Source organism: Sylvia atricapilla, chromosome 1 (genome assembly GCF_009819655.1).
Source record: "Sylvia atricapilla isolate bSylAtr1 chromosome 1, bSylAtr1.pri, whole genome shotgun sequence".
NCBI lineage: Eukaryota > Metazoa > Chordata > Aves > Passeriformes > Sylviidae > Sylvia > Sylvia atricapilla.
In genome coordinates this window covers 40276758-40296400 of record NC_089140.1, presented here as the reverse complement: position 1 = coordinate 40296400, position 19643 = coordinate 40276758, and the positions used below count along the sequence as shown (strand labels likewise).

General features: G+C 38.1%; 1 protein-coding gene across 4 annotated transcripts in view; it reads right to left on the bottom strand.

Moving 5' to 3' along the window:
* RBMS3 (RNA binding motif single stranded interacting protein 3) overlaps positions 1-19643 on the bottom strand; it is a 699644-nt gene that overhangs the window by 590558 nt on the left and 89443 nt on the right. For all 4 annotated transcript variants that reach the window (XM_066320213.1, XM_066320221.1, XM_066320228.1 and 1 more), the window contains one exon: positions 4291-4359. In XM_066320213.1, coding sequence (XP_066176310.1) covers positions 4291-4359 — 69 coding nt within the window. The remainder of the gene's footprint in view (positions 1-4290; positions 4360-19643) is intronic.

Sequence of the window (19643 nt, the reverse complement as noted above, 5' to 3'; positions counted from 1 at the left end):
TAAACTGTCATATGGAAAGCTAAACGATTTTGGCTGTTTGAAATACAGACACTACCTCGAATGTTTATCAACATCCATTGTCTGCCCAGATTCCTCTGAGAAACTGCTAATCACTTTGTACTAAAATATAGCACTTATCCCTGTGTTTAAAGAGCAGGATATTAAAGGAAAAAAAAAACCAAAAAAAAAAAACCACCACATTCTGGCCTTAAGGCACTGATGCTAAGTTCAGCAATGGACAAAGCTCTGACTACTAGCAAGAAAACAATGAGCTTGTTTTGCCTCTACCAGAAACTCAGAGCAATAACTCTGTAACAAAGCAGCAGTGGAGCCAGACAGAGGAACGTTATGGAATCACAGCTGAGAGCCCTCCTGTCCTGTGGCCCATTGGACATAGTTCCACTTTCGGCACTTCTTACTTCATTAGCTCATAAACTAATGCCTTGCTAATAGATATGAGGAGGAGAAAGATGCTGAAATGTTCTATATTATTTTTAATGGCATTTAATACACGCCAGTTATTCTGCAGCTCATTTAGCACCTAATATTGAAGAGGCATTCGAATATTTCTAGAAGGTAATACAATCTAGGCATTTCTAAAGATAGTCTTGCTAACAACCTTTGTGCAAGAGGCCTGGAATACTGCCACTAAGATGCCAGCTGACAGTGGAGACCAAATGAACTGTCAGATTTCACCAGCTCCCTAGTGTGCTCATAAGCAAGAAAAGTCAGCCTATCATTATCTTCTACCTGCATACAAGGTGGATTTATTTGTGAGATCTAACTAGGTGCTACTAACTTTTTGCCTCTCATTAACAGTCAGGACATAGCAAATTAGGAGGATCCTTGTCCCATTACTCTCCCTTTTAGGACACTTGATCTGTGGTTCCTTTCAGTGCCTTGACCTTAAGGTCATATGAAATATATGGCATATTTCATATGGCATATGAAATATATAGTTTAGTCTCTTCTTTTTCTAAGGAAAAAAGAGGGGGTTTGTCTTAATTTTCTTCATTTTACTAGCACAGAGTTCTCAAGTCATTACCAGTAATGAGTGAATTGTTAATGTTAAAACTGTTTTCAGTGACAACTGAGCTGCAAAGCTGAGTGCCTTGTGTCCCAGCCTGCCTGTGTACCTGTGATTCCTGATGTCAGACAGAATGTCCCACAAAAAAGATTTGCCATCAGTATAGGAAGCTCTGCCTTGGCTGTCATCCCACTCAGCAAAAGCAGCATCATGTTAGAAATAGCTATATCATCATCCCTGATAAAGTGCCACTTCCTCATTCATTTTCATCAGTGGTAAGAGCCACTTGCACTTCAGGAAGCAGCCTTCAGAGTACCACAGAAGGACTAAGTTCAGAGCTTCTCACAAAATTGCTGCAGACGTCTTCACACATCAAGCAATGCCACTAGCCAAGAACATAGTGGAGGCAATTTTGGTTCATTAGCATCTGCATCTCCTCCTTGATTCCATCCCTCAAGCCAGATTAGTACATCTGAAGATGTACTAAAGATCCCACACAGCTCTATGGATGACAGTTCAGAGGCCAAGATTTGGTTTGGCTTTCCTGCCCATCCCTCAAATTCCTTAATTCAATAGATTAATTCCTTGAATTAAAAAAAATTATTTCAAAAATCAACTTTTTAGACTACTGGCTTCTTTTTCTGATGAGAAAAAAGAATTCTTGAAGAAACCTAGCTTGAACCAGATATTAATGCCTCTTTCCCAGGGCAGTCAGAAGGAACCTCTAAATCAAGTTTCAAAGATGCCTCCCCTGCACAAGACACTTTCCCAGGCTCAAGGGGCAGTGGAGAAAAAAAAAAAAAAAGAAAGAAACCCTAACAACACAGTTCTCTGAACAGCTTCATATTAAAAAGCCAAAAAAACCTAAGCATACAAATTCCATGTGTCCATGAGAGTGATGAGTTGATAGTAACTTATTAAAAACCTTCCCCAGATAGCATATTTGAGATAGATAAATATGCTTCAGTTTATCCAAAACAAAATATAAGCATGTTTGGGTAGCACAAAGCAAATCAAGTCAGGGAAAAATGTGTTATTTTCTGTGACTCATTGACCTCACCCTTTCAAATCCTTCACCTAATGGACCTTCCAACTTCACACAGATAGAGGAAATGAAAAAAGAAAAACTTAGGGAAAAGAAGGAAGAAATCAATTTAACTTTTAACATTTCTTAGATGCATCAAAGGTCTCAGCTATGTAGTTCTATTAGGTTTGTGTGTGAATTCTTATAAGATGCATGTGGAAAAGCCTTCACTGGGTTCACTGCATGAGCTAAAGAAAATGCAGACTGTGAATTTTGAACTTTAATCTTTTTCTTTCCTGGAAAGCCATCTTAAAAAAAAGTTTATTTAACCTATATATAGATGCTGGCAAGTTGCAAAGCTGAATACAAATCTCTTATCCAATACAAATATTTTGCCACTCAGCTCATGAGAGCGCACAGCAGTATTCCAGTCTCCCAAACGGAGCCGCAGCAAAACTATACATCCTCACAGTTGGTACTGGCATTTATAATATCCATGAGGCAGGTTTATAAGCTTATTAAACCCAAACCACAGAAGACAAAAGCTGACAATAAACAAGGAAGAAAAAGAAAAAATTAGAGTGGAAATTACAAAGGAAAACAAGAGTCAAATGTAAGGGGTACAATATACATGGAGGGAAATTACCATGGGCATAATTTAATACATTAGAACTTTTTTTTTTTTCCCTGCAGATGTTGGATAGTCTAGATATACTTTCAAGCAACATTCCTGGTAGTTAATCTCTCAACTCTGCTAGTGGTCTGACGGGGTTGTAACACTACAAACAAACTTTATTATTCACTTATGTTTCCCTCCCTTCTCAAAAAGGAAATCAAGTGTGTAGGGCATAAGGTGCATTTCATATGATTTGTTAGGATGCTCTTCTCCTGACTTAGGAATTCATCTCCCATTAAGAGACAACTGCAGACACACACAGGAAGAGGGGAACAGTGCTTGTATGTATTAGTTATACTCCACAAACCTATTCTTGCCCACTGTCTTATGCCCTATGATAGAGCAAACAATAACCACTGAAGCACCTTTTGTCTACACATTCTCCACTTTTTACCCTCAACAGTAAAAATTCAATGTCAAAAAAGCAAAAGGCAGAAAAAATGGAAAACTTTGCAAGCAAAAGAAACATATTTTTATATGAGGAGAAGGCACAATACTTGGTGAAAACAGAACTATTAACACTGGGAGGGTAGCGAAAAAGGTAGCTAACAGCCCATGAAGCACTTAGCCACATTTTTTCCCATCCTAACCTGAATACAAATTAAATTCATGGTTTCTTTTCCTAGTTCCTGAGGCCAAATCACAACTTAGTGGAAGTTTCCCCTTTTAGTGTACAAAAGACCTTCAACAGGAAACTCCAGCATGTCACATAAAATGTTTGTTCACCATGATAATTTAAATTTTTCATAGTGTCAAGGGGGAATGGTGGTTTTGGGTTTTGTGGGTTACTGGGATTTTGGTGGTTTGTTGGTTTTTTTGGTCAGTTGGTTTTTTGGGTTATTTTAAGCATATGTAGAAAGAGTTAGGAAGAACCAAAAGTAGAGGCTGAAAGAAAGCAATGTCAACACAATCATTACTGAAAAGGTACCTGAAGAGGTTTTAAAGAGAACATTGCTTTGGTTGAAACACATTGTTCTTTAATAACAAAAGCAATCCATGGCCTTGTCTATAATCAAAAGAGTCTTTTGATTTTGATAAAGTAACAGAAACCCTGAATATCATTCAAATTCTTATAAAGAATCGTTAACTATAACATTGTTTCTTGGCTATCACTTAAGAGTTTCTGGCTTCAGTTTCAATTAACAAGTTTTCCTGGAAGATTCAACCATTATAACCACTTCAGAAAAAACCCCTTGGGCAGTGGAGGGAAGACCAGCATAGGAGAAAATGACTCCATGCATTGCCAAAGGCCATCAAACTCACACACTTGTAGCTTAAGTGACAAGATGCAAAGGATAGGGAGATCTAGCCACAATATCCACCCCTGATAAACCAGAGAGGCACCACTGCATTAGAGGCAATGCAGCTGTAACAAGCTTCTCCATGAGCAGCAACTGCATCCAAGAGTTTACCACAGGATATCCTGCAACAACCCCAGAGACCAGTGTGACCTAGCTGGGCTAGTGCGGGTTGGTAACACTCTTGGATCCCCTCACAGATTCATTTTAAAAGGAAGCATGTGTCAACCTGAGCTTCATATCCTTTTTGACAAGGGCATATTACCTGATGGGGCTGTGAACTGGACCATCTGCTGTAGGAAGGAGCACCAGAAGTCTTGTTGGCCGTAGGTCTCTGCAAAATAAGAGGGATAAGTCAAATTTTCACTAACATGTCCATCATACACACAGACAACTCTGCCAATCTCAACCATGTAAATATGTCTAGTAAAAAAAATAAACTCATAATCCTAAACAAGACCCTCCAGAAACCATAAATATGAGACAGTTGTGCTAAAATCACATAGATAGAAGTTTGCCGAATGTGCAACCAATGCTTTGTTCAGCCTCAAGCCTCAGGACCTCAATATGCACTTCAATTTGTAGTTTGTCCCCTAGACTGCATATTTAAATGCTAAACCCCAACGTAAAGTGAGGCTACAAAGCACAACCCATCAGGAAATAATTTACTCAGATTAAGCAAACATGCTGTAAAGGAAGAGCAACTGACATCACCTCTCTGGACTTGTGAAAAGCTTTGACACTGTCCCACACCAGACCCTTGTCTCTAACTTGGGGGGACACAGATCTGACAGAGAGTCCAACCAGCAGATAAAGAATTGGCAACAAGGTCACACTTAAAGTCGTGGCCAATGGCTCACTTCAAGTGGAGATCAGTGACACTTGTGTGTCACTGATGGTGTTTATCATGGGTTGGAAGGATTGAAAGGAGGGTGTCAAAACAAAATAAATTGTTCTTTTAGAATCAGTTCATCTTACCTAAGTTTCATTTTTGGAATTCATGGTGGCTTATATATATATATACACACCAATTTTCTTTTTAAGAAAAACAGCCTTTATGATTCATCTCTATATTTCTTTCACCCATTTCTCTAACATTTTTTCCCCAAAGTCCTAAGAAAAAAGACTATACCTGTACTTTTACATCCATAGCATATTTCCATATCAAGTGTGTCATATAGACTTTACAATCAAGCTGCCTTTGATACTGCAAAGAATCAATGCTATATGGCATCCAGTAGAACCCCATCAATTATTTTATTACACATTATCTCTGGTTTCAAAATTACTTTATACCATCAACTTCAACACCATCAACTCCCAGTTTAGGCTAGAGCCTGTTATAACAGAAGACCTTCAAATCCACCCCTTACTTATATGAATTTAGGGCTTCTAAAAAAAAAACCCCACAAAACAAAAACAAACAAACAAAAAAACCCACAAACATACAGCAACCAAATAAACCCGCTGAATACCACAGCCAGTAACCAAGTTTCTTGCAAGCCTATCACGACTATACTATGAAAGCTCATGTATTGCAAAATCTTCATGACAGCAAGGCTACTTGGATCAGGAAGACCAGGTAGGTGTAAGTTTCTTTTGCATGAGATCTGAATTCAAACAGGCTTTCCAGACATGAGATACTAATTTATCAGTACATTATGTCAACAGCAGGATGCTAATAAGGGGGACAGATTCATATTTGAACCATATGGACATAAATTACTAAAAGAATGCAATTATGACAATCCATGTGAGATTTATACCACAATGTAGTACATTCTTTGTAAGTATGAAAATAAATAGCTTATGGCTTTTAACACCCAAGGATATAGTACATTTCTATGCCAATTATAACCACAAGGGCTTATACATCATTGCATATTCTAAAGCTGGCATGTCATTCCAACTAATGAGAAACAGCCACTGCTGGAATTGTATTTGTTAGTCTATCAAAAAGCAGTTATATTACAAATTTAATTATTAGCATTACTGTATAGTGTATTTATCTTCTCATAGACACCCTTAAAAGGATAGGCATTTTTAATATACAGATATACCACGTTATATAATGACACTTCCTTTTGATAGCAACTTCAGAAAAGACAAAGTGCACAAAATGCTGGTCTCAGCTTTGTGAAAAACTATCTCCATCTGCTTCAGAAGAATGACTGGCCAATCTCTGAAAAGCAAGTTGAATAATGAGATAGCTGGAGGTTTTTCTAGAAGCACCTGGAAGCTGTTTTCCAGCAAGATGCCTTTCCACAAGCACCACACACCTTTCTTAATTAATATATATAGATATAAAATGGACGTCTGCTTCTAGTATCATCCCATAAAATTGCATCTTCCTCCTGTCCAAACCAGTCTTAATACCAGTCATAAATACCAGTCTTGGGTTTCATTACTAACTCCAATACCTTTAGTAGGTACATTTCCTACACAGCAATCACTCTTTTGAACTTTTCTGTCTCAGTTTCAAGGACATCCTAAAGATAAATATCCCACAGAGAAACAGTACTGCAATACTACAGAGAAACAGGCAAATCATTTCCAGGACAAACACCCAGCAAACAAATACTTCCCAAGATAAAGGCAGAAGATGATTTATTTTTTAAAACTTTACAGAAAATAAAAGACTAAAGCTTCAGAAGTATTTATAAGATGACTTCCATCTTCCAATATGATTAACAAGGCACTTTAAAAAAACTCCAAACAGTAATATAAAAAGATGTAAGATCAACTTTTATTTTTCCCTATCCTTCCAGGCTTTTTTTTTTTTTTCCTTCTCCATTCACAGACCAAGAAGCGAGTTCACTGGGTCCGAGGCAACCAGACTACTGGGTTATAGAGGAAAGGCTTGCACTGCTCACACACAGAAGCTTCTGTATCAGACCATTCAGCATAGATTCTGAAATATCTAGAAAATACTTCCATCCAAGCTTTTGTCCAGGTTCTAAAGGACAACGGGAAAAAAACCTGAAGGCCAGACCACAAGTCCTGCTCATTTCAACAGTTAAAATATTTCAAACAAGTAACTTTAAAAGTTATGCACAAGCGAACTCCAAACATACACACCCTCACCCCTATTCTGCTGCAACCAGTAGAAATTAGACAACCACCTACCTCTAGGAGTAAGACTCTTCATGCCTAGCACCAAAGGTCATAAACCAGATCACATTCTCTGCTGGATAAGTAGCTTTTGCATACAGCTTTCACCTCAAAGGTCTCAAGGTGTTGCATTTTCACAAGCTGTTCTGCCAGGGAGAACACAGGTCACATGCAGCCCTTTAAGCCACATCCCTTTCTTCTTTAAAATCACCTCCCACATCACTCCTCCTTTTGAGGAATAATGAAGGAGCACAAACACAGAACATCGAAGAAGGCTCCCTCTGGCACAATTAGCACTTTTGCACAAACCCCAGACATAAACTTCCTCGCTGGTCTTGCAGAGCTCCCTAACAGCTTTACTGAAACCACCTAAACCAAACAGCCATCAACACCTCCAGAGCCTCTAGCAAGTCCCTCTCTTAGCTAACTTTATATCCATGCTGCTTTCCAAGCTCATTTCTACTGCCATCGCAGGCATATGCAGATATAAAAACTCCTCCTCAACTATTAAAAGCTAATTAAGACTGACTGCCCTAATTGCCTGCTCTTCAAGCTGTTCCTTATGTCCTGGCCCCTTCCCTCATTCCTCCCACCTGTGAAGAGAGGTCAGTCTGAGCTGCACTGAGCTGCAGCTGACCATCAGTTGTTTTAAAAGACCACAAAGTTCCGCTGAAAGTTTTAGAAAGATTTACTGTACTTCCAAAGGGAAGAAAACTGGAAACTGGATGTGTGAATTTTGTATCTGAGATGGAAGTTGTGGAAAAAATGTAGACGCAAGCTGGTAGTCTGCATCCTGCTGCCCAGGCAGCAGTCAGTGTGAGAGGAGAAAATCTGATGTAGATTCAGGTGCAATGCTTCAAGCACATAGCCAGACTTGTGCCTGAATGTGAGGAATGCTGATGAAACATCAGACTGCCTCCAAATCCCAGTGAGAGCAAGAAAAGAAGTACTTCTCATAGCAGTAAAGGGGCACAGATAAAAGAAGAGCAAATGATGCAGTATATGTGCAAAGATGCTTTTTTTATATGCAGCTCACAGGAAAACTGTTTTCTCAGAAGATTCCTACTACTGAACGCAGTACATAACATAGCAAAAAGCCAAGGGAAAAAAAACTTTTAAAAGAATACATGGAAATCAATACAATGGAGCATGGCTCAACAGGAGAGTTCATGGAAATATGTGTCACTATTTCATTCTTGGGATAAGGCCACCAGCGACTGTATACAATACAAGCCAAGAACACACAGTCTCTAAATAACTCCTCAGTCAGTCAAGGTGAGCTTCAAGATAAGGCCACACTTCAAATTTATGAAAGAAAAGCAGAGCCCAGAATGACAAGTGTCATTACTCTCACAATATTTCTAAAAGAAAAAAAAAAAAAAAAAGAAAAAGAAAAAAAATAGTATCTATTCTGATAACAAAGGTAAAGTTCATAGCTTGTTCTACATCCAAATAAACTTATAAAGCCTTTGTGATGGGCATGGCAATTCATCCCATTAGTCTGGAAAAGTATCATGAGATGGGATGATTTACTGTCTGGAAGTACCTGTCTCTTTCCATCCACTCACTGGAGAGAAAGGCTAAGCAGGCAGTTTAATTGAGACATCTAACTGGGAATGGCTAATGTTAGGTGAAATTAAATCTACCCACAGTCCCTGTTCTCCTCACTACCAAGGGACCTAAGCAATTTGTCCTCTTCTACGTTTCAAAGGGTTATTATGGTAGCAAACTTGTTATGCAATCAGGGTACTTGTGAACTGCCTTGTGAACTCCCACAACCTGTATTAATCTTTAAAATGCAGCTCATTGGTAAAGACATGAAATACTGTCTCAACTTGCAGGACTTAGATTTTTTTGGCCGGGCAAGAAGGGGAGAAAAGCATTTTCTTTATAAATAGAGAAAATAGAATATGAAAAGAAATGGAACCGATACTAAACATTTAGTCATGTCACAACCATTTTTCTTCAAAGAAAATCTACTTAGACTTACACCTGTAGTACTCTGAGAATACAATTATTGTTACATGAAACACCTGATATACCACCAATTCCTGAGCTCTCTGGTTTTCTGGCCTAAAACCTTAATGACAATCAGCTGGTCTCTAGTTCATCAGATTTACAAGGGATGTTGCTTCTTTAAAGCATACAGAGTCCTGTTGTTTATGCATAGGGGGACATGAAATTGAGGATATATTATGCCCTGTCCAATATCTAGATTTCTTTTTTTCTAGTATTTGCTATGGAATTTCCCTGATTTTCTCTTAAACTATAAAAAAAAATTCCTGAACAGAGTAATAGAGACAGCTGACAACTCTGTAAGATGTTAAGGAACTGAAGTTCTTTCTCTGAAGTTTGCTTTTTCTTTTTTTTTTTTTTTTCTTTTTTTTTTTTTAATGGAGTTTTGTATATCTGTGACTTTTGCAAAGAGGAATCAGCAATGTTATGTTAAAAAGAAACAATACAATATTCAGGGGATGCTTCTTGTGAGACACAAGCCTTTGGGTTTACTTGTTTAATTTTTTTTATTCACAGCAGGAATTTTTGAAGAAAACACGAGTGAAAAATAAAGTTTTAACTTCTCATACTATAAAGGGCTACAATATCCTTTATGACTCTCCAGCAACGAATAATGGGTGAAGTCCTTTTGACATTAACCACAGCAGTGGGAGCTGGTTTTTGAAGTACTGAGTTTTATTTCATTTTACTTATTGAGCTTATCCCACAATAATGCAGTACAGAAAATGACGAGTTACTAATTTCTGTGTACAAAGTAAATAGAAATGGTGACAACTTGTCTGATACTATCTGATCAAAAATGGTGCTTAGAGGAATTACAGAGCCTGAAATTTGAACCAGTGATATCTCATGAAACAACACAGACTCCATGCCTACATATCAATCCATACCTGCCTCTGGGCTGGCTCCAGACACCCTTAAGCCATGCTGATTCTCTGTGTGAGGTAAGACCTCACACACTGGATAATACTAAATCCTTTACAGCCTCTTCCTCACAAACTTCATCTCAAGGGATCAGAGAAGTCAGCTCAGTGGAAAGGGTGTCTCTGTGCTTCCAATCTGGTATCACACTTGGCTCCATGGGGAGACAAACCCCAGTAAAGCCTGTTCATTACAAATGTGCTGCTCACTCATGAAGCCATTTTCACTTCTGTGCAAAAAATATACACAATTCCTTGCTCCCTTCGAAACCTCACCCCATTTTTCAACAATACCAACACTATGCTGGAAATTCATAGCTAGCACTCTGTACATAAGACTACACAAATTCCAGGTACTTTAAATATCTATTCTTTCTTCAAAACCATACAAGTTAAAAATCCTCCAAAACTTCTGGAAAACTGCCTGCTTTCTAGTGACTCTACAAAATTGCCGAGTGATGGATTTCATTATTGTTGCTGTTGTTGTTTTGTTAGAACAAAGGAAGACAGAAAAGGTTAGGTAATTATATTATTAAGAGGAATGTCATTTCATTACTGCTACGCAGCAGTTTTTACCACTTAACGACAAACATTGCTGACCATGGGGTTAGGACACGGAGCAAAGCCCAGTGATGTTGGCAGCAGTGGAAGGATGGTGCATGACGTGACAATATGGTCTTCTCCTCCACGCAGAGGGTGCGTGACATCCTTCAGCTTGCTTGGCAGCAGAGAGAACAGCATATGTCAGAGTGACATCATTGTTTTTCAGTGATGAGATGATGCAGGGGAATCACCAAGTATGTTGCTCCATAAAAGTGTAAAATCAGGAAGAAAGCATTAAGAAAGCAGCCGATCTGGATAGAATGGCAGGACACAGAATGTAACAGGGTTACAAGAGGTGAAGTTTGTAAGTAATGAAATACATTTATAAGTTGTGTATGAAAAAGTTCGTAGTGGGAAAACAATCTTTCCTTAATGCTGTTACACAATGTCATTAGGGATTACTTCCTCTAGCTTACAGAAATCAATGTTATGACAGGAAGAGACAGAGCAGGAGAGATATTGACTGAGCTGTCAACCATAGGAGTACATCTCTCTGAACCTGTGGGTTTGAGCTTTGATGAAGCAAATGCATTCAATAGATGCTTTTATAGGAACTCAGGCACTCACTCAAAGTACTCACGTTTCATATCCACTGTCTAGTCTCAACCATCAACGTAGTGACTCGCAATTTTTGAGATGAAATCGCCAAAAGTAGTATATGTCCATCACTCACCCCAATCCATGGATTCTTGACACCTAACAATTTGACATGGGCTCTGAACCATGGTGCAGGGGTTGTCATGACACTGTGACTCCCTCTCTTTTTCCTCTTTGTCCACTCCCGTTTACTTATTTAATAAAGACATTAAAGAAGGAAAAGAAGAAAACTTCTGGACAAAGCCAGAGATTAAAATATCCTCTCTCCATAAACTCTCTTTACACTTAACAGTCAGGAGCTTTGTGCTAAAAAAACCCCTAGACCTTCCTTATATGACCTCCCATATCCTAATTGATTTTTAGAAGTAATAATTAATGTATTTTAAGTTTCAAACCACGTATTTCAATGGTTATGAAGTCCGCAGGCCTTTAATATCTGACAAATCAAATAAGAACTGGTTCTATAAGTTGTGCTATCCTTCTCAAACCACATCTTCCTTAGCAGAACTGACTGGTCAAGCTCGAGCCAACAATACTGTAACCACTTATTCCTTCTCCATTCCAATTTGTATTGATCAAGCCAAGCGCAGCATCCTTGAAATCACAAACGAGCTGAACAACTGTTACTGTTGGTGAGAAGCAATAACATATTTCTTGGGAATTTTATATGGTGAAAGGAATTCTCTGTGGAGATGCTATAGACACCATGATTTGCTGTGCAGTCAGCACTTTCTTCCAAAGCCAGAGGGATTGAAGATAAGCTGCAAAGACATCGAGGAACAACCTTCAAATCTTCCAGATGGAGTTGACATAAAGTTGGCATTCTTACTCCATAAAATGTACAATTAAAAAACTTTAAGAAAGTCACAAGACATAGAAATATGCAATTAGATAAGGAGGAGAAATTAGCTGGAAAAAAATTAAAATACGGAGACATGCAATGCTTTGAGGTCAAGAATTCTCCCAAGCACTATAGAGAAGGTAGGGGAACACAACACAGCCATATAAGAGAAAATTTATTCATAAAGTGGCTTTCTAAAGCAGCTGCTTCTGTGGAGAACAGAACTAAGTGTAGCATTATATTGGGCAATGGTCTTCTATCAGCAATCAGTAACTTAACCAACAAGCCAGGGAACACCACAGTATGGATATCAGCAGGACACCCACTCCTATTGAAAGAATGCTCAGGGAAGTATAGGATGTGCTATCAGAAGAACTTGGAACATCTTTTTTGTCCTTTAGACTCTCACCATTTTCCTGAGTAAATGAAACACTGGGGAATGAGGAGATGTAGGGGAAGTGGTCACAGCACCAGACTGACAGAGTTCAAGAAATGTTTGGACAATGCTGTCAGGGACATGGTGGGACTCTTGGAGATGATCCTGTGCAGAGCCAGAAGCTGGACTTGTTGATCATTGTGGACCCTGTCCAACTCAGGATATTCTATGGTTCTATGGTTCTATGACACAGACAGTCTTGGCTACGGCAGAGAGCAAAATGGGATTAGTTTTGTGGGACCAAAAGATCTGGCTTTCATCAGAAGCCTGCACAGGCCTGCAAAAATGGAATTAACAAATCTATTTTGATTTCAGATAAAGGAATAACACCAAGAATGTAAAATAAATTGATTGTAATGAGAGCTGTTCTCTTTAAGCAGCTATTCTGAGAAAGATTATCTGTTCCATTATAATAGCAGACAAGAAATATGAAAAGTGACCCAGAATCTTTGAGTAATATTGGGTCTGAGGTATTAAAAGATAACAAAGTGACCACACTGAAAACTGATACTGAGTAGGAAACCATCAGACATGCACTTTAGAGAGTATCAAAAAACATTAGAAGAGCAAATGCGAATATAAAGACAATGGATGCTCTCATAAAGGTGTGGGGAGATTTTCCTCTTTTTATTAATGTTCACCAAGGAAAATAAGAATTCGGATTTATGCTTACATTGAAGATTATAATAAAGCCAGAACAGAGAATAGCCTTGATAAGACAATGCAAAAGACAACAGCGCGGAAATTAAAGTAAAATATGGCATACAGTAGAATGTAATAATCAGAATATTTTACATGTGTTTCAGTACTGGGAGGCAAGGGCATGAATCATGAAGGTTCAGCAAAGTACAAAAATAAAAATCTTTATTTGCAAACAATGCAATCATAGAAAGGTGGAGGAGGTGCTATAATGATCTCTTTAATGGTGAGAGATAAAAGTGAACAATAAATGGTTGTTTTCTAGATAAAGGAGTCATTCTCAGAAGAATCAAAATTTTAAAGTATTCAAAAGACAATTAGACATTCAGGAAAAATGCTGGCAATTCCTGCTAAATTATTAAGACTTGGAGGCAAAAAAGCTTAGTCAATTTTTTTACAACCAAATTTTTTACAACCTAATAATATTTCCTAAGAGCAGAAAGAGAAAGTCACATTTCCAATTTCAAAATAGGGATGTTTTGGAAATATATTGTTTTCTATTTCTTCCCATTTCAACCTCAAAAATCTACTTTTCATACCTTTTACAGACACATACTCTTCAAACACAGAAAACAGTCTGTGCACCAATATGGCAAATATTGGTATCTGGCAAAGGGCTCCCTCCCAAGATTAGTCACAAAAAATGAAAAGCAATCAGTTTTAGTTAGGTGTTGTGTCCAGGAAAAATGCTGATATAAAGTAATTTAGGTGTAATTTCTTAGAGGGTTTAGGAATAATCTAGTGGGTCCTTGGCCTGTAAGGAGAGTATCTGACATCTTGGAATACCACAGCACAAGTTTGTTACGTAGGATATTGGATGCTTTTCAAGTAGGGAGACAATGAAATTTCTGCTCTGTTTCATAGCAATCCAGTGCTAAAGTGGGAAGATGAAGAAGCCCCACACTTTTCAGATCAGCCCAGTCATTAGTTGGAAGGCACTGAAGCAATCTGCCTTGACTTTTGAGTAAGTAGCTGCTGCAGGAAAGACAAGGTCAGAAAAAAACAGTGGGTTTGGATCAGTGAACATGAATGATATTTAAGGATTGTAAAATCAGGTGAATAGCCTTGCAATTATAAGATTTTGAGTAAGCTTTATGTCAGGCAATGAGGTTGGAATGAATTTGGTAGCCTAAACAGCTGGTGGCTGTTTGTGGGAGGAATAAATTCAATTATTTGCTGCTTTGAACCTAATGACAGAAGAAAATTTCTTTGTACAAAAGACCCTAAAAAGTCACCAAATTAAAAAAAAAGAGATCTCTTGACTAGATTGGCACTGGTATTGCCTAATCATCAGCAGAGAAAAGCTGACAAATGGAAGGGGTGACATTGTACTGCAGGTTGACTGTAGTCATTGCAAGCACAATGTAACTGGCATGGGTGACAGCTGCTGTGACAGGGATGTGGTACAAGGTTTGCTAGCTGTCAACCACCACAGCAAACTTACTGATCTCCTGGGTACATGAAGTGATCACATTTTACTGTAGACATTTCTAGAAGAGACCTACTTAGCTGACTGTTCTGCACAGTATTCCCACCACCACTCTTACTGCCCAAGCAATGTGTTGAACCGGTTTTTTATAGGGATTCTAATCATCCAGGTGATACGCTTTGGCAAATAGGATGCCTGTTTATGTAAATGCTGTGAAATGCTATTGTTTCCTCCTACCTCCCTCTTCTACCAGCAGCAGCTCTCAGGTTCTCCCTGTTCCAAACCCCTGTGCTCACTCCCTGTGTACAGTGAGCATCCTTCCCCCCCCAGGCCCATCGTGCAATCTAAACCCCAACACTGCAGAAGGTGAGACAGGCATTCAAATCTGGCTGCCACTGCAAGAGGAGAGATGCGACACAGTGGCTAGAGCAGCAATAACTGCAAAAATTTATCATCCCAGTTTCTTCAAATGCCTCTCCCTGCTCCATGATCGAGGCACACCAGAGCAATAAATTCTTCCAAGAGCCCTTAAATCTATCACACTAATTGCTAAATGCAGAGTAGCCATTCATCTTTCATGGTAACATGGCAATGCATGAATTTGCTGTAAGATTTTTTTCCTAATGTGTCCTTATGATTAAACTATAAAATAAAAGAAAATGTAACATCACTGTCTAGTTTCAGGCTAAAGCTTTTTTTGAAGCCTGGAGAGGAGTTCAGCATGAAAATCATAAAAGATTAGGACTGTCAGCACAAAGGGACAGATTTTTTCCTGCTCTGTTCACAGACAGTCTTAACATTTAAAAATGCATGTGAATAACACTTATTTCTAGACTTCGGAAAGAATAAACAACACCCATATTTCCACAAATTTCCTAATAGTATTCTCTTTAAATTCCTTTCCAGAAATATCACAGAAAGTCTTCCTTCATTTAGCATTGAGAGTAAGTGAAATTGGACTGCATTTTACCAGAAGGGTCAAATATTTAAAATAATAATATTCTTTGCAGCTGGTTGATAAATATACATGGAGAGAAACTCCAATGAAAACGCAGGTAATAATAAGAGGCAAACTTCAGATTGTGAGCCTGTCCTTTGTCAATTTGTTTCAGTGTACAGTAACCTTGTCAAATTAGGAAAATTCGAAGTGTATTAGGAAAGGCTGCCCTCTTCAGACAAACTTAATAAAAGGTACACAGAAGTTCTGAGTGTCTTGAAGTCAAAATAAGAATGTAGTGAAATTAACTGTGCAGCACAATATTAGCATATTAACACTGTTCTGCTTAATAACATTTTGCTATCACATAAAAAAGGCATTTTTTGTCATTAGCTACATATTAATGTGTGTTTCTGTAGATTCACAACAGACTCATTTATACAGTTTCTGAAAGGCTGCTATAACTTTAAGTCGTATGCTGAAATACAGAGACATAATTAATTAAGAAATCTATTGAGTCTGAATTTTCCCTATGTCATGTTTTGTGCTGTCATATGGAAAAACAACATATTTTGCAGCACTGAATTTCTGCCACAGGGGAATTTTCATTAAACGTGACAAAATTGCCTTTTTTCGTCTAACAAAACTTGGGGTTTAGACAGGTTTTGATCTCCCTAATGATCCAAACTAGTGAGTGGAAAAATGTCTTTGTCATCATGATTGGTGTTTTATACTTGATGGCTATTTTTAATTTCATTCATGAACAACTAGAAAACAGCTTACTTAGACAGAAAGTCATTTTTTCTTTTCCTCGCTATTTGTCATCTGAGTGTCTTCACAGGTGAAATTGTGGATTTTTATTAAGCATCACTCCAGGTGGCAAAACACAAGGCTACCAGGCATTTTCCTGGTGAATATAATAAAATTTTCATAAGGAAAACCACCTGTATGAAGTAACTGTATTTGGGTTAATGACTGTAAATAAAAGCTTCCAATTTACTGGGGAGGTGAGGTGGACATAAATATTTTTTTATTGCTGTTTTACTTTGAAAACTGAAATCTGTATTTATAGAATCTTCTGAGAAGATGTAGAAATACATATTATGCTCCACAATACCAAACCTAATACTTACCTATGCACATTTTTCAAGACCTTTACCAAGACCTGGAACTGTACTATACAAAACAGCCATTAGCTCTCATTATAGCCCCCTAAAGTTCTCCAGAACAGGGAGCAGAGACAATATTACTAAAAGATGGTCCCAAAGACAGAAAGATGTAAGATATTTGGTCGCTAGTTTGATATAAGTCTCTCCATTCATTAGAAAAGGTCTTTTTTCCTAGCTTTTCAGCAAAGCCTCCAGTGTCATGATGTCTCAGGAGAACATGCCCAACTGCCCAATAAGTTTGTGACTGCAAGATTGCTCTTTTCCTTACAAAACACCTTTTATTTTCTTTTTTTTTTTTTTTTTTTTTTTTAAATTGTGTCTCAAAGCATGATAAGTCCAATTCATTCTATATTCTGATCCAGAATTTGAATCAAGTTTCCTTCCTCCTTCACCACATCATATAGGCTTTCTGGACAACAGGTAATTTCATCCATCATGTTCCTTTCCACAGATAGTCTCTTCAGTCTCTGAAACAGGCAGCATTTCTAAGTTCACTTTAAGAAACACCCCATGCTCTTAACTTTAACCATGTGAGGAAGTCTCTCAGAAGACTTGTGGGGTTTTTTTTCCCCCTCTGTTAAATAGGATTCGGTTTAAGATGTACTTCAAGTTAAGAATTACTTAAACGCTTTGTTGAACTGGGGCCTGAAATGGGACTTTAATTTCCTTAACAACTCTCAGTATACCATTACTAGAATAAATGCAGAAAAATCAGACTTTCTGAAAAAATGCATCTCGAGGGTGCTAGTACAAGCAAATTATGGAGCAGTTAAATAATGCCAAACTATAAATCTCATATCTACCAACACTTATCCATCTGTCTTACCAGTATGCTAAGGAGTAGGTCTTGTTTAAAGAGCTGGAAATGAATACTTGCCTTTTAGTCCCCTCCTATGCTATGGCATTCAGTTTCATGTATAATTGATGGGCTGAAATTTTAAGACAGAGTAAATAAATTATGAGTATTCAAAATATCACCCTTTTGCCAGTAAACCCCTGTTACTCTTCCCACTGACTCAGCCACCTCTCATGCTGCTATCTTTATTTATAGGAATAGTATTTTCTGTGATTTTGTAGTATGCACTTACTAAAACTATTCCAATGGAAATTATTTTAATATCAAACATAACCATGATTTTTTAATAATGAAAATACAGTACGGCTTTGTTTGGGTATTTTTTCCTTCATTCAATTGAGACATATGTAAAAGAAAGGCATATTAGCTGAATACCAGCATTTTTTATGCTATTGCTAGTTCTTGTACAATAGAATTCCTAAGAACTGTGCTGTAATTCTTTCCTGCAGTGAAACACAGGGGTGTCCACATTGGCATTCTTGAATTTTCTTAGGCCGTTAAATCATAAGGCTGCCTGTACTATGCAGAGAGATTGGGTTATGAATTTTCTGAAGTGACAGATCCCATTATATAAGCCACTGGTGAGTCTGGGAATGCCATTCAACATTTTCAGCTTTGGAATTAATTTTATTCTACTTTTTCCCATGAGAAAAATGAAAATGTTCACAATTTTGCTGGTAAGGAGTGCAGTTTCCTTGACAAAAGCACATCCCTGGGAAAACCCCAAGTATTCCTTCCAGTTGTGGGTATACAGAGGTACAATTCTGACCTGATAGCCGTGCACCTGATGTGGCTTTTTGAAAAACTCAAACAAGGATCCTAAAATCAAAAGGCTGCTGGACAAGATAGCTGCAGCCTATTTCTTGTAAAAGGCAAGCCTAATGGACTTGAAAAAATTCTAAGAAATCGTTTTTTGTGGAATACATTATAAGCCTCCTTTATATAAAAAGACTGGTCTTTTCTCATGAAAGGACCTTTTCTTTCAGGTCCAGGCTAGTGAGAGGGCTACTCAGGTAAGCCCACTGTCCTTCTTTATTACAGAGGTGGCATCAAAAGTGAACTGTGCTGTTACTGTCTGATACCACTTATGAAAGTTAATATCATATTCTCACACAATTTAGTTCATTCAGTGACAATCTGTAATCACAGCTGACTGAGTTCTTCCAGGACTCATAAAGTAAATAACTGGAGCAGTAAGAACTCTTCTACGGACAGCAACTTTCAGTAAAAATAATTGAACAGGTAAATGAACACACGCAAGTTTATTAACAGAGAAAGAACACAAGAAATGAAAATTTGCAGTGAGATAGACATTCATTTTGAAAAATTAGAGAAAGACAGCATAAATTCAAAGACAAGGCAAAGATTACTGGTTTTTCTTAAATAAAAACAAGAAAGCAACCTAACTCTGTCCCAAATAATGGCTGCTGAATTCACTTAATTTGGCCTGTGCCCCTTGTACCTTGGAGGTGGGATTTTCAAATTTCACTAGTAGATGAACGTGAAATACCCCTTCATTCCTTTGAAGAAGCCAGTCTGAAGCTGCAATGAGCCTGCAAATAGTGATTAGCATTTAAAGTGGCACCCTGAATAATAAAATGTCTTTGAGCTGGATTCTAATTTTCTGGAAGTGAACGATACTCTTTACATTTACCTCACAGGAGCCTAATTTTGGTCTTGTCCCGCTAAATGAGAGGTCACAAGGTATCAGCTCCAATGAATCTCTCCCAGGCTCTTTGGGTAATATTTAATTCTTGACATTTCATTTGCGACTTTTCTGGAGGCTGTAGTTTGTGGCTCCCTGCCCTGCTCCCTTCCAGCCTGAAGAGCAGTACATGTTTTGAGCCAGACTGCAGGAGGCTGCAGTGCTGCGTTCCTGCTCCAAAGAACTGCACCTTCTCCCAGGCAAGCTTGAATAACCATCTCAGAAGTCTGACTTTCCTGCAACACTCGAAAATCTTCCTCCCCACACCTGGACCCTGATAGAGCTGTGGGGCCATGAGG